The sequence below is a fragment of the Acanthochromis polyacanthus genome, chromosome 4 (assembly GCF_021347895.1).
Source record: "Acanthochromis polyacanthus isolate Apoly-LR-REF ecotype Palm Island chromosome 4, KAUST_Apoly_ChrSc, whole genome shotgun sequence".
Classification (NCBI taxonomy): domain Eukaryota; kingdom Metazoa; phylum Chordata; class Actinopteri; family Pomacentridae; genus Acanthochromis; species Acanthochromis polyacanthus.
In genome coordinates, this window is record NC_067116.1 from 32,806,534 (window position 1) to 32,822,158 (window position 15,625).

The 15,625-nt window shown below is 39.5% G+C and overlaps 1 protein-coding gene across 2 annotated transcripts in view; it reads right to left on the reverse strand.

Annotated features, from left to right (window-relative positions):
* Positions 1-1,023: 1,023 nt before the first annotated feature.
* The window catches only part of gabrb3 (gamma-aminobutyric acid type A receptor subunit beta3), a 34,406-nt gene continuing 19,804 nt past the window's right edge, over positions 1,024-15,625 (reverse strand). Inside the window, exons 7-10 of one of the 2 annotated variants that reach the window (XM_022201955.2) lie at positions 13,344-13,496; positions 8,817-9,061; positions 5,772-5,852; positions 1,024-3,980 (exon numbers count right to left, since the gene is read on the reverse strand). In XM_022201955.2, the coding sequence (XP_022057647.1) occupies positions 3,633-3,980; positions 5,772-5,852; positions 8,817-9,061; positions 13,344-13,496 (827 nt within the window). In that variant the 3' untranslated portion in view covers positions 1,024-3,632. The remainder of the gene's footprint in view (positions 3,981-5,771; positions 5,853-8,816; positions 9,062-13,343; positions 13,497-15,625) is intronic. The other variant, XM_022201956.2, reaches the window with a different exon arrangement.

Sequence of the window (15,625 nt, forward strand, 5' to 3'; positions counted from 1 at the left end):
ACCAAACCTACTAGAAGTGTAAAGTTACACAAAAATCGTAGTTTGTTGTGTACCCTTGTATTGAGAGCATGGTTTGGTACAGTCAGAACGAGAAATACAAAACAGACGGCCTGCAACCTATAAAAAGTAAAATGAATTAACCCTCATGTCCTGCAGCTCAAAATTGACCCGGTTTAAAGTTTGAAAATGTGGAGAAAAAAAACATTTTCATAGTGAAACTTCTGTCGTCCACATTTTCAACATTTTTGGGAAATCTTTGAACATTTTTTTGGTGGAAAATTTTAAAAAAAAAGTTTCATAAGAACATTCACATAAAAATCAACCAAAATCCAGCGAATTTTGGTTGATTTTTTTGTGAATGTTCTTCAAGAAATTATTAGAAGTTTTACTGATATATATGTAATCACTTTAGATATTTTCAGGATTTTTTTTGGAAGATTTTTACTCATTTTTTGAAAATATTACAAGAATTTTCTTTCCAATTTTGGGGAATTTTTTTTTTAAAATAAAAATTTTCAGGGAAATTTTAAGGAATTATTGGAATTTTCTTCCTGAAGGTTTTGCAAATTTTCAGAAATTTGTGGAATTTTTTGCTGAATTTTTGGATTTTGTTCAGACAAGGACACAATCTATTTGGTGCTCGTAAATGAAGACAACAGGAGGGTTTAAAGTGATTTCAAAGGAACATGGGGGAAATCGAGTGCAGTAAATATTTCAAAGCGTTTCCGTTCATTGAGAAAGTGCTGCTGGAACATCAGACATGCATCGTTTCTGCCGGAGACGCTGGGCTCCATCAGGCTCGCGGGTGTCGCTGAGCGGCGTCGACTTCTGGCAGGTGGTGTCACTCCTACGCCTGCAAGTCGCTCAGCTAGGCAGTGCAGATGGTGCGTGTCGAGTTGCCAGCAGTTGTGTTTTTTATTTGTTTTTTTTTTTGACATGCTACATCCCCCTCTTCCTCACTGGGAGGATCTCATGTTCTACCTCTAAGAAAGAAAGGAAAGAATCACAAGCTGTGACTTTGTGTTTATATTTTCATTCACAAATAGGAAATTATAATGTTGTGTAAAGACTAACAAAACAAAACAGCAAGTTCCAGAAATCACTGAGCAAAACACCGCTGATAACATGTAGCCATGTAGCTGAGAGAATGTGTGCAGAGTAACCGTATGTACATCAAACCCCAGAGAGGACCGACAGACCTGGAGATGCAGCGACGACTCGGCCCTCTCACAACATGCAGTCTGGAGGGAAACAGGAAGTCGCTGTAGGAGTTTTGCTGTGCTGTGTATGTGTTTTACAAACTCAATGAAATATCGTGACGGCAGTCGTGAAAGCACAACAACAGTGAAATAAGTTTAAACTGAACAGATAGTGTACAAGTTTGCAATGAAAGCCAGGGAATGTCTGCACTAATGTCATGTGACACAGAGCCACAACCATTAACCAATCAGTCGATTCGTTGCCTTTAAATTAAGCAGCAGCTGTTTTGATAATGAACTATTTGGGAGATTTGTTAGTTGCAGCTCTACTGACACATCATCTGTCCACTTGTCAGCTGCATGTTTTTAAAAGCAAATGGGTCACTGTAAATGACAAAGAAATAGGATGTTATTTTGGAAATACCTGAATGCATGTAGTTTGTTGTTGTGAGTGAAATTAAAGACTGAAGCCACTTTGATACCAAGTTACAGCTAGCAGACGGTTAGCGTAGCTTAGCATTAATATATGAAACATCTAACCTGGCTATTGAAAGGTCAGCTGTAGAGTTCACAAATGACCTATTAAATTATAGAGTTTGTCCAGTAAATTCACATACATATTACTGTAGGGTCTTTAATATATAAAGTTGTTCAGTAAATGTGGAACGTTCTCATTTTTCTAACAGAGATTTTCTGAACATTTGTTTAAAAATGGCGTGGCATAATATTGTTTTTAATTTAGTGATGGTCGAAGTTGTCACATCTTGTATTTACATAGATTTGACTCAAACAACAACACAGTATGAGCATTAAAATCTAATTAAAAGAATTCATGCAGAATAGTGCCTTTCAGAGTAATGTAAATGTTGATGAGGACCAATAAAGTTTCATCGTAGCTGAATCATAAGGGATCACTGTGGGATTTTCAAACATTATTGCACCACAATAATTTTTTTGAATATATTCAATATTATTAATCAGAATGTGCAAAGTCACTACAGTTACCAAATAATTAGTAGTGGAGTAAAAAAAAAAATGCAAGATTTGTCTCCAGTGTGGTAGAGAAGTTAAAGTAGTTTGTAATCCCCCAAAACACTATTTTATTTTTATTCAACACGTGCTAGTCGATTTGATGTGGCAGTTAGCATCAGAGGTTCCAATTGTGTTCGGTCTTTAAGCTAAGCTACACTGAGCTAATCAGCTGCTAGCTTTAGCTTGATATTCAGCATACTGTGGTATCAATCTTCTTTTTGGAATGAAAGCTAATGAGAAAAAAAAATCCCAAACTATTCCTTTAAGTAAAGGCAACGAATGATGGTTGTATGAAATGCTGGTATGGATTCACTTGTTGATTAAAACGGGGCTTTAACAGACTTTCTGACATCTTTGCACAGTGTTTGGTAATCACAGGAGCAAGGTCACAGCGAGACAACAGCCGGTGGCATCAACTCCGAGGCAAATTAAAGGAACAGTTCAAGATTTTGGAAAATCTGCTCAGCAGTTTCTTTATGCTAAGCTAACCAGTTGCTGGCTGTAGCTCAAGACTTAACAGACAGACATGAGAAGGGTACTGATCTGTTCAATTAATTCTCACAAAACAAGGCAAAATAAGCATATTTTTCCAGAAATCAGAACTTCTTCTTTAAGTCTGGCTTCACAGACTGTGTTTGCATGAGTGTTTGCAAACGCTCCAGTAAAATCATTATAGAATATATAATAAGATTAGGCTAATAATAGCAGGAATGTCAATTAAATTGATGGTTTGTGTCGTAGACCTCACAGGTGTCTGTGCTAAAAACATGCAGTAACCACGATATTAGTATTTATCATGTATACAGGGGTATGAAGAACCACTTTTTCCTGTTTCATGTAAATGCCTCATCCCAAATACGATCAAAACTGTGAGAAACCTCATAACAGGGACACTAATTCGCATGTAAACACAATTATCATAAATCATTTCCAGATCATTAAGTCAGATTTTAGCTTAGATGTGCACATTGTGTTTGTCCATATATGTTCCCGTGCAGGTTGATGGATTAGATTAGAGCTGCAGTAATACTATGAATACTTGTCATTTGCACTAAGCTGTAATAATGTGACCACATTATATTCTGGGGACAGATCTAAGAACCGATGTGAAGAAGTGTAAACAGCTGGAGATACAACACTGCAAAGAGTGTGTGTTTCAACCCATGAGATCGTTGTCTCAGGAGTTCACAGGGGTTGGAGCAGAGAGTTACTGTCTGTACATGCGAGTCTTTGTAAAACACATGTTCTGTAGATTAATCCTTATGACTGTGCACCGTCTGAGCGTCAAAGTCTGCACTCACTCTGATAAAAAAAAAAGTTACAGTGTCAGGTTCGTCACAAACAAGTCTCTCATTCAGAAACCAGATTGAGTCAGAGATGGGCTTAAAAAAACACAGTGTGTTAATTGACGTAATAAAGCCAGTAGATGAGGTTGAAGAGGGAGAAGGTGAAGGGGAATATAATCCGTGACCATCTGTCGATGGCGTTCACGTCGGTGAGGTCGGGGATTTTGATTTTGAGCTGCGAGGATCGTCTCCGCAGGCGGGTTTTCTTAAGATGTGCATTCCTTTCCAAGCTGAGGCGGCCCGACTCTCGCGGTGCGCTCGGCTTCCTGTACTGGACCCCCGAGTTGTCAAACACCATGGAGGAGGAGTTGTGAGTCTCACTGACGGTGGTTGTCATCTCGTTCCCTCCCACCTCGTTGTGCATCTCCAAGGTTGTCAGTAAAATGTTCCCCTGGGAGTCGACCTAGGAACGACAGACAGCAGCGGTTAAAAATGGGCTGAAGCTGAGGCGTCGGTGACTGATGACACATGTGCAGCAAGTGTCAGGGGCCCGGGGCCGAACTCCTCCAGCAGCTGACTGATTACAGCCCAGGAAACAGAGAGCGGCCTTCAAAAGCAGGTTTTCTGTCCCAAAGTTAAATCACTTCTCACAATTCAGCTCAAGGTTGGACTGGACGGCTCTAACACTAATGTCATGACAACTATTGCTGCCCACACAAAAACAGATAAATCATTTGGACCTGTGTGGCAAAAATAGAGGCACAAGATGAACACAGTGATACAGGAATGTGGTTACATGGCATGAGAGGAGGTGACAAGGGGAATATTTATTTTCTGTCAACTTTGGCGCAAACTCATGACGCCATCTGATTTTATTCTACGATATGAGAATGAAATGTGGACATTCTGAGATCCCCATCAGAGCTCACATATAAATTAAAGCCTCCTCGACCCCGTGTGATATCGACTCCTTCCTCCGATTATTTGTAGGAGCAACACATCATCGGAAACAAAACGTATAAAATCATATTTCATTCAAGTAATTTCCTGGAAGTAGCTATACATGTATCACAGAATAAAACAGACATAACATTGAAGTCATACTATAATCATCATTTTGCACCACAGAAAACTGTCAAGTTGCTCAGCGTACTTTGTGTATGTACATCTAGGAAGTGGATTTTTTTTGGCAGAAAGTAGTAGGAGTATATCATACAAAAGTTGAGGTTCATACATGTGGTTCATCTTTCATTTAAGACAAGTTGAAGATATGCATAGTTAAATCAACCAATTTCATCTTTAGAAATGCACAAAATAAATCTGCATCTGCACACTGAGGACTAAGGCTGTAATAACCTAACAATAAGCTCAGTGATGGCTACAATAGTTTGTTTACATTTATGTTGTGGTATTTTATGATTGAACAAATGATAAAATTAGACAAATGGGATGTGTGAATCAAATTTAAGAGCTAACAAAGATAAGATCGGAAGACCTAACATGTCAAATGAAGTTATGAGTACACTGAATATTCCTGGAGCAACCAAAATGAAGCCCGTATAAGGCATAAGCCTGGAAGTTCATGCCCTCTCTACGTCCGTTCTCGTGAGTTGAAACCTATAGAATGCTGAGCCAAGCAGAAACAAAAAAGAGGAGGTGGTCTAACTTTTGGTAAGATTATATCATATACGTTTTGACTGGGTCTTAAGACGACAGATTGTGGCTTTTCAGAACAGAAGAGGAGTGTTTAGAAAGGGTTTGTATGAGTATAAAAGACAATGTAACGCTGTGTGCATTTAGTTAAAATCTCGATATTTTGCTCATGTTTGTTCTTACAGCCTCTGTATTGAATAGATATTATTCACACATCAGAATCTGAAAACTGCCTAAAGACTTTCTTCAGAACTTTTTCAAGACTCCAAGTTTTGATCCTTAACTGATTTTTGACGATGTGTGGGACAAAGCTGCCTGATCAACACTGGCCCTTAGCAGGCAGACTGAGTCACAACACATACAGGACAATAAGAGACAGAAACACAACAATAAAAACATGAGACACAACACAGGGAAAAGCAGCGTTAAGAGGAAGATACTCATACGATGGTAGAGGTCAGAGAAATGGCTGGTCGAGGAGGATGCTGTGATAAAAAGCATGTTCCTTGGTTAAATGAGGAGGTCAAACTTTGCACCGCGGCAGCAAAGTTTCAGTGGTGGGTTCACAGATGTGACACTACAGGCAGTGACAGACACTCACCCGTCGTGAGTGACGACGCCCTTGTACCTGATTGGACTGTTTAAGAGACGAGAACTTGCAATAGCCTCCTTCCAGAAGGGACTAGCCGGGAGAAACACAAACACAAACTCCTTCATCTGAGCTTTGGTCAGGTGGTAGCTGATGCTCACAGAGCTTCACAGTCACAGAAAGACGCTGGAAGAGTCCTTCTATGTGGACCAGTAAAATCTGTGATTCATCACAATCACTGAACCACGGTCCATTTTGTTTCCATGTTTGAAAATACATCATAATTGTGAAATACTCATCCAGTCTCAGGATCGATCAAAATGTTTTTTTTTTAATAATAGTAATCAAGAAAGGCAGACAACCAATATTTAAAGTAATACACAATAAATATTATATACTAACAGCATGTGATAGCAGCGGACCTGTCATTTATAACTAGATTACATCATTAATAAGGATTACATAAGTAAATATGTACATTAGAAATACAAGTGATGAGGTTTGAGCATCAGGTGAGGTGACTATGATCTGCTCTGCTGACTATGTGACTGATTGAGATCAATAACAGTTAGTCTCCTGCAGCTCTACCTGTTGTTCTTCTCTGTTTTGGTATTTTGTCACTGTTTTGACACTTTTATTTCCCACTAAGTTCCATATCTGAAAGCATTACTTGCTATTGTTTTTCGCTTTTTGTTTTTCACAGTAATCTGTGGCTGCCATCTAACTTAGCCACGAGCTGTTAGCGTAGCCTTAGCCACTGAGAAAGTAGCTAATTTCCTGATTTGTAGCGATTGCTGCTACTTCATCTTCCCAACACAGCTTCACTAGTTCACTGGAGCTGCTCCACTCTATAAATGCACTCATCTGTCCTTCTGTGTAAACAACAGCTGTCAATCATCGTAAATGTAACCAATCACAGAGTCCTGTGGGCGGGACATTACTGAGAGGACAGAGTGACTGTACAGAGAGAGACGGCCAGCTGCATTAGAGTCAAAGTAGAGCGTTCAACATATTTAGCAATAATTAGCCAATAAAAATTACAAAACAGGTAATCTGAGAAATTCTAAACATCAACACTGGTAATCAGTCAGACCTGTAAATGGTCAATCCTTAATCCAGTCACATATATTTGTCATAATCCTACCTTTAGCAGATTTCACTGTTGCTCTTTGTGACAACGGAGCTCAAAACTGTCAACCTTGCTGTTGACTTCTTAATATTAGGGTAGTTGTGTAATTTTGGGAGCTAATAGGGAGCTCTGCCTGACAGTGGATCATCTAGAACGTGGGTTTACAACACTGATGAGCCAAAACATTATGACCCCACACAGGTGAGAGAATGATGTTGATTATCATGTCACTGATGCATGTCAAGGTCTGGAATTGATTTGTTTACATTGTCATCATATCGGAGGTGGATGATTCATTCGGGTGTGAAGACCTGAGTGACTTTGACAAATTGTGACAGTCAGATGTCTGGGTCACGTCGTCTTGGAAACGGCAAGGATGGAGTGGTGCTGCAGGTCAGCAGTGGTAAATATTGGCTGACAGTGATGGCAAACCATAAATCAATGACAGGGTTTTGGAGGATGTTAGTGAACAGCTCTGACAGACAGCAGCTGCTATTGCCAATTTACAGGACTGGAATTTACAGGATCTGATGCACAAGTCTTGTTAGTGGAGACCAACAGCTGCACATCAGAGGTCTTCTGGAGTCCTGAAGTGCTTCTCATCACACTGACATTTCTCCTTGTGTCCAAGCTGCTTCAGCTAAAGATGTGACAGGTAGGCTGCACTTGTGTTTCCTTGTTAAAAGCTAGTCCAGAAGCTATCCACCCCCTTGTCTCATCAAGGTGCATCGAAATATTTGGAAAATTCTCCATGATAGACAAAAGAAACATTTCTGGATGACATGAGGAGAGAGGATGTGAAGCAGCATTCGTTAGCATAATGAAAAGCAGCCCAGACCTCGGAGGGTTGGAGCTGCTGGCACAAGAAGGACCAACAGTCTATCAGGTAGGGAAGCCATGATGTTTTGGCTCATATATCTCTTCTATTGCTTTTGATGATCTTCAGAGATAAATTTCAGAAATCAACTTGGGACTTAACCTCACTTTACCAAAAAAATAGATTTGGTAACTGCATATTCACTTTCATTTGATCTACACAAAAACACAAAAAAACATATTACAATCAAATTTATTATTGTATGGGATGCTACCAGCATCTACAAATAATACATTTTTCACACACGTGCTCATTGGAGAACCTGCTCTGTTTCTGATGACTCCATTTTTGTGTAACTCTCGAAATCTAACCATAATCCCAACCAACAAACAATAGCCAACTATCACTGTTAGGTAAAGAGTGAGAAGAGTGAGGAGTCTGATGGAGACAATTATGTTGATTAAAATGATTTAGCATCTTATACATTTTTTAAAAAACCTTCAAATTTCCTTAAATATTTGAGGCTTAATTAGCATTTAATAGCAATAAATTATTTAGAATTTAAAAGTCAAGACTTTTTGAGTGTTACTACATTGATTACTTGTTGTTTAGTTTTGCTATGACCTCTTTTTAGATTTGTATTCAACATAATACCTCATTATCTGAATTTAAAGAAATGTATATATGCAACACAACATGGGGATTAATTATTGTTATTATACTTGACTGGTGGATTTTTCAGCCGATGAGCCAAAAAGTTCATTTCAATTTGTAAATTTTAATGTAATGCAATTTCAAACATGGAAACGAAGATTAAAAACTGCTACAGAGCTTTTAATTAGTTGTATTGTGCAAACAAATGAAAACAAATCAGTAACCTCTAAGACTAGTTTGTTAAAAGTACTGATCAACTGTGAATTAACATCACAAATATTTCCATCACGGTCAAGGGGAATTGATCCATGTGGTCGATACAATCACTGGATGCGCTACAGTTGATTATATACAAATTATATCCTTAACATTCAGCCCTAGAGTAAAGATTTGCTGAACAGCGGTTAGCTATAAAAACGCACACAACACCTCCCCAGTGTTTGGAACTGATTCTCACCTTGGGAACGTCAAACTTATTGCGGTCATTATTTGCCTTTTGCGCCTTCTCGGCCAGCTTCTTCTGCATCTGAGGACCTCGTCCAAAGAAGATGTAGTTGACGAAGGCATATTCCAGCAGAGCCAGGAAGACGAACACAAAGCAGCCCATCAGGTACATGTCTATAGCTTTGACGTAGGGGATCTTGGGTAGAGTCTCTCTCAAATGAGTGTTGATGGTTGTCATGGTCAGCACAGTGGTGATCCCTGGAAGAAAAGAAAATCAATTCCCACAGTGTTACTCTCGAAAAGTAAAGTCGAACACTTTATTTTCCTGCCAAGGTCTAAGTATGAGTCATTTTCATCAGATGCAGGTAACTTTTCATCACTGATAATTAAAAAAAAGTCCAAACAAATAAAAACCTTCAGACTTGTTGGATGGATCGTGGTGAGCTCATCCCAGCACACACTGGGTGAACAAACTCAGCAGATACACAACAAACAGCAGTGGAGTCAGTCTCTCAGCAATAAACACCATCGACAGTAATGTGCCTGTGTTGCTTCTGTGTCTCCTGGATGGCTCACCAACCTGGACGGTGAGTCTATTTCTGTCGATTCAGGCTTACATAATTAAAACAAAAAATGCTTCACTGTATGGTGTGTGTGGGGGAGTCGAGAGTGCTGTGGGTACATGGCATCGATTTCTGCATAACAAAGGGACAAGCAAGAATCTAAACTCTCTGAGAGTCCAGAGGAGACAGATACTCAACAAACCTCTCGAAAAACTGTGCAGCACTGCTGCATCAACTTTACAACGGCTGAAGTAGATGGGTAAGTTAAGAAGTGAAAATCACAGACATCATAAATTATGCAGCTGCAGAGATTCCATCTAAATATACGGTTTAATTTGTTAACATCCCACTTTAGACGTCTTTTTCCACTGCTGAGTCTGATGGGTATCCTTGCAAATGTAGTTTTGCTCAGGATATTCACACCACCATAATGGCAGACAGAATGGAAACCTGTCATAAATCATCACACAGACAGTGATTAAATTTGGACAGCACAGTAAGTGTAAAAGCTTTCTAACTTGCATTGATCTCATGGTGTCTCAGACAGCTTTCTTCTCAACAAGGAGGCGTTACAGCAGATGAACCAGAGGACCGAGTTTCCTGAAGAGTCCTGACCCTGCAGAGGTGCTTCCACTTCTAACAGCCCACCAGGCCTCCTGAAACCTACTACACTCGTCTTAAGATAGTGTACATGCAGCTGACTTAATGATTGCTGCAGTAATGTGCTCTCCCTAACGCAGGCAGTACCGTTTACTGCACTGAGGCTGGATGAGGATTTCCATTAAAGCGACTATTCTTGCAGAGATCAATGAAGGTAGTGGAGGTTTGGTGTTTTCCAGCGGTGAACTGAGCCTTATTTTAGTTTCAGTATCACAGGCCAGTGGAAAGTCTAAGAGAGTATTAGATCCAGCTGTGTCTCTTGTTACTTCACCAGTCAGCAGCCTAGAACAGGCTGAAGGGAACATACTGTGATAGTATGCTGAACTCAACAGTATTGCTTTGCACAATGGTAACTAGGGATAATTTACTGTACGACAAAAAGTTATTTAATTTTGACAAAAGAATCCAATTTTCTCATATCTTTTTGTCTAGAATCAAGTGGCTGAACATTTCATAAATACAATGTTTACTTTAACCAAATTAAATTGGAAACTATCTGATCAAAGAATGATAAAAAAGTCAAATTTGAGCAGGAAGTCAACACCACGCTACGCTTGAATATTTGTGCCACACTGTTTGCTCGCAAGGAATTTACTGAAAAGTACTAACCTAATTTTTATTTACCATTGCAGCAGTTGAATGTTGTTTAAAGCAGTATTAAATAATTGTTTCTCCAACTGAGGAAAACAGTTCACAAATTCACCACTTCATAAAATAGTGATTGCATACAAAAAAGCTGTCTGTGTCAAACATGTCTCTTAGGAATTGTATTTCTTTACAACCAAACTGTGACAGAAAATGCATTGTGAAGAAAACAAAGTTGTTCATGGATTCTGGTTTGTATTAGCACAAGTTACACAATTAACATGTGACAAGTGACAGACACGATATGAAAATATCAGTAATATGCTAACTAACAGCATGCTTTTGTTTTTTTGCAGTACAATATTTACTTGGGGTGACTATAGCACTGGTGGTTACAGTTTTATTTAGCTACTGGCAGGACTTGAAAGTTTGGGAAAGGCTGTGGTCGGCTTTATGACCAAAAAGTCAACCATGGCTTTTATTTAAGGAACAATTTTCTCAAATCCCTTAAAATTCATCTCTGTGTATCAAAGTTACATATTTAGAAGTTTGTTTTTCATGAACGTAAACCTTTCCTGGCATAAAAGGACTTCCTCTAGAATAGGCAGATCTATGAAGTCACCCGTCCCTCCCCATTTGCTGCAGATCGAGCACACCAGCTCACCTACCACTCTGCTCCAACACAGTGAAACTACTCTACGATACATGTTAGCTACATGTAATACTGGAATAATGCAGCCCAACATGATGTACCTGGAAACCATTTCTGAAGAAGAACAATGATAGCACAAGAGTCCAAACCTGTAAATACACAGTGCAAAGTAGATCATGAATGTGTTGCTTCATTTACTGAAAAGAAAACTTTGTCTCTGAACATAATCCAGTCATTGATCATGCTGTGACCTGAACATAATTCAAACACATTTCAAGCTTTCTCCTCTTAACAGTGTTTGGGTCTGCACCAAACTCTGAGGGAAATGACTGTCTCTTTAGTCAGTAATCGACTGACTGTGTTCACCATGTCAGTGTAACATTTGGTGCTGGAAAGGTAGGGTGCAGATATTTTAAGAGTTTTTCGCTATAAACGGCTTTGTGCCGGAGCCGAATATGATGCTGCTGAGACTGAACCAGACCAGTAAGATTAAAGCTGTCGCTGAAAGACACTGGAATGCTTTGGAGAGCCGAGGAGAACTGAGGAGTCGAGTGATGATTCTCTGTCGGTTCATCACTCTGAGTGACCCATTTTACACTGGACCTGCTTATTTGACCCACTGTTAATATAAAAACACTGACTGCAGGGACGAGCGAATAACCGAGTGGGGAGCAGACCACATGGATGGAAATGCTGTCCCTGCTTAGTTTACCTTTACTGAAAGTCCTTCCCCTGATACATCCAAATGTCACCTCACACAAATTTCAGTTCACTAAATATCTTTTGCAGGCCAGAAACGTTCAACCTGTCATCCTCGCAGGTCGGCACGGTGAATCTTATGAGCTAGACGTGATTTCACAGCAAACGTTCCATCAACTGCGCAGCATCTCAGGGGGGAAAGAGGCCATCAGTCATCAGCGTATCCGGCGTAACAAACAGTCACATTTTCTGCAGTGTTTCCATCCATTCAGAACATCCTCATTACCTCCCACCTGCATCCCGCCACTGTCTTCTCTTCATACTTCCTGTTTTTAATCTGTCCTTTCTTACCTGTGTGAGCAATGTGGTTTGCAACTGCAGCAAAAGACTAAGCATTAGTGGTTTAAGGGAACTGCAAGACTGGAAGGAGAAGAACTTGCAAATTGAAATCTGAAGATAAAAAGTGTGAAGTGAAGCAGAAAAACACCCAACATTAAAATGTAGTTGTCAGTGCCAATGTGAAGGTAATGTTTCAATAGTTGGTGTAGGTTTTCTTGGAATAGTTTTTCTCTTGACACATGGTGTTAAGTGGATATATTGCTGTATGATGCTTTAAGTTTCCAACTTCTGCAAATATATTGTAACTTGTCTTCCTTCTCTCCTTGCAGCTGAAGCTATGACAGGGCTGAAGGATATGCAAAAAAAGTTGTATTGCAAATACTTATATATTTGAGATACGAGCCAGTTTTGGCAGGAATGGTGATTCTGTTCGTCAAATGTGTTCCCTTTTGATTCGTAGGCTGGGGTATCTATGTAGCACTATGATGCTTCATTTAAAAAGGTGTTTTGGACAAATTTGAGCATCATCCAAAAAATGCAGTTTCTGTGATTTGAATATTGCACTTATCACATTACAATTTGAATAATAATGTGAATAATTGTTTGGCCATATCCTTTGGTCAACATGTGTGTTAAATACAACACCAATAATGACAGATTCATGTAGCGTGGACCTGCAATTGTGTTAAAATGAAACATCATGTGATCAAGTGTAAGGCATTACTTTGCTGAATGATAAAAGGACGACCATGAAAGCATCTGGGTTGACGTGACTGTACAGAGGTAGAAATGAACCAGTCAACCTGCTAGGAGTTACAGGGTCAAGTGGCATTCACATTTACCATCAATCCCAGATTCATTCTCTGTTTGACTCCACTTTGACTCTATCATAGTTTAAATGCTTCTGTCAGGTTTCTTGCTTTGTGGCAGGGGTGGCCACCATTCACAAGCCTGCAGGCCCAATCTATTAAACACAGATGACATCTGCCTGTAGATTAAACAACAGACCTGAGGTCACCTCCCTGCACAGGACACATCGTACCTAATGCAACTCTGGCAGCTGAGGCGTCATAATTTATCCAGAACGACACCCAGGAAAGGATGGTGATGAGGATGGAGGGCATGTACGTCTGCAGGATGAAGTATCCAATGTTTCGCTTCAGCTTGAAGCTCAAAGACAGTCGAGGGTAGGCACCTGCAGGACACGACACAGAAGAAGAATCAGCCCTCTTTAATTCAGGAGAAACATCACTTTGTTTTGGTTCCTATGGTGATGGTCTCATGAATTGATTTCATCGCCATGGAAACAAGCGAGCACGGTTCAAGCTGCAAATCATCTGATGGAACTTAGTCTTAAGATTATCCAACACCTCGTATTTATATACAGCATCAAAACGACCAACGAGTGAAGTGAAAAACATTGATTATCTCGTTACAGTGAAATGTTTCGCACCTGTTCTGGCTTTCATGTGGATATTACTTTGGCATGTACCATCCACCCACAAATCAAAAGAGCTCTCTGATGGCACCAGCTTCCTCAGTAGGACATCACCACAAATACAGCTAAGAAACAGCTCGAAGAACACAATCAAGAGCACAAGGTGTATCTACTGAGTTTGTGTTTCAGGACTAATTCCAATTATTGGTGCTCAAGTAAGACCCATATTTGATATTTGGAGCCGATATACATAAAATGTTACATATTAACAGCATGTGATAGCAGGAAACTTGTCATTCCTAATGTGGTGCAGACATTAGAATATACTCCTAAGTTGACAGTGAGATTGTAAACATTTTGCCTCCTCTTCTCCTGCAGTTATGGCTGCTATTCTTCTTTGATTTGTTAGTCTTTCAATGTGCTGTCACTTTGATTGCCCACTAAGGCCTGAATATGCTAATTCACATCAGCTGCTCTGCTCTGTTAATGCGCTTGTCTGTCCCAGTCTGTCCACAGTAGCTTTGAGTGTTGCTTGATTGTTACTCGTGACATGTGGCTTATCAGACAGGAACTGCTTCTTCATTATTATTCCCAGTTCTGATGACAGAGGCTCACATATGATGCACACATTGTTTTTAAGAAATCCCAAACTGTACAATGCAGCAGATTCGCTGATACTTGTAAAGCTCTAAAGGCATTGACAAAGTATTCTGCCAATCAGCTTATAAATTTCTGACAGCGTTTGAAGAGTTTTAATCATGCATGCTGCAGTGTTACTCAAGAAAACCTGTATGGCAATCAGGACTCAGCAACAGTCCTGTATTCACACAGTAAATGCAACATCTCCTGTTTTACTTGCAGTATGGCATGTATAATATATATATATATATATATATATATATATATATATACACAGACAGACAGACAGACAGACAGACAGACAGACAGACAGATAGACAGAAAATGACAGGGGGTTGCATAGTGCATCAGTGGATAGCACTGTTGCCTTGCAGCTAGAAGTTCCCTGGTTCACTGTGCATGCATGGTTTTCTCCTGGTATTATAGTCCGTAGGTGTGAATGTGAGTGTCAGTGTTTGTTTCTATATGTAGCCCTGTAATAGACTGGTGATCTGTCCAGGGTGTCCCCTGCCTTTGCTGTAGTCAGCTGGGATAGGCTCCAACCCTCCCACAACCCTAATGAGGATTACACGGTGTATAGATAATGGATGGATAGACAATACTGACATGTCTATAATAATAGTGTGTTGGACTCTAGTAAAAAAAGGAAAGAACTAAACACAGGACTGTACCTGAATACATCTTCAGTACAAGCTGGCAGAGAACTGCTGTCATGCTGCTTTTATTTTGTTGGCTGTGTTGACATTGTGTCAAACTATTAATAAATAATAGGGAGTTCTCAACTTTGATATATGCTTATTTAGTCATGAATATTTGATGTTACATGCACACATGTTTTGAGCTGATTTAAGGGCATATAACTGAACATGAAGAAAGAGCCCCATAAGGTGCTTTACATGAATTCAACCCGATGAACCCCAAGCAGTTTCTCTGCGTTTTTTGCTCCTCTTACATTTTTACTCAGTGTGGGCTCATTTTTCATGGCAATACAAATCCTGCACCTCTGTAGAAACAGCACAACCACGACTAGAAGTAGAGAGAACTCAATGTCTGGTTTATTTGTGGCAATGTCTTAATGGGACATATAGAATGAAGTGATTTTGATCAAATATCTTGATTTTTCTGATGAAATCACAAATCACTAAAGTTCAAGAACCGTTGGACATTTAAAAATCAGATAATTCCTTCTGTTTTTAGTTTCTAGCTTTAATAACTGGTGTAATTTTGGTGATTTTTTAAACAAACAC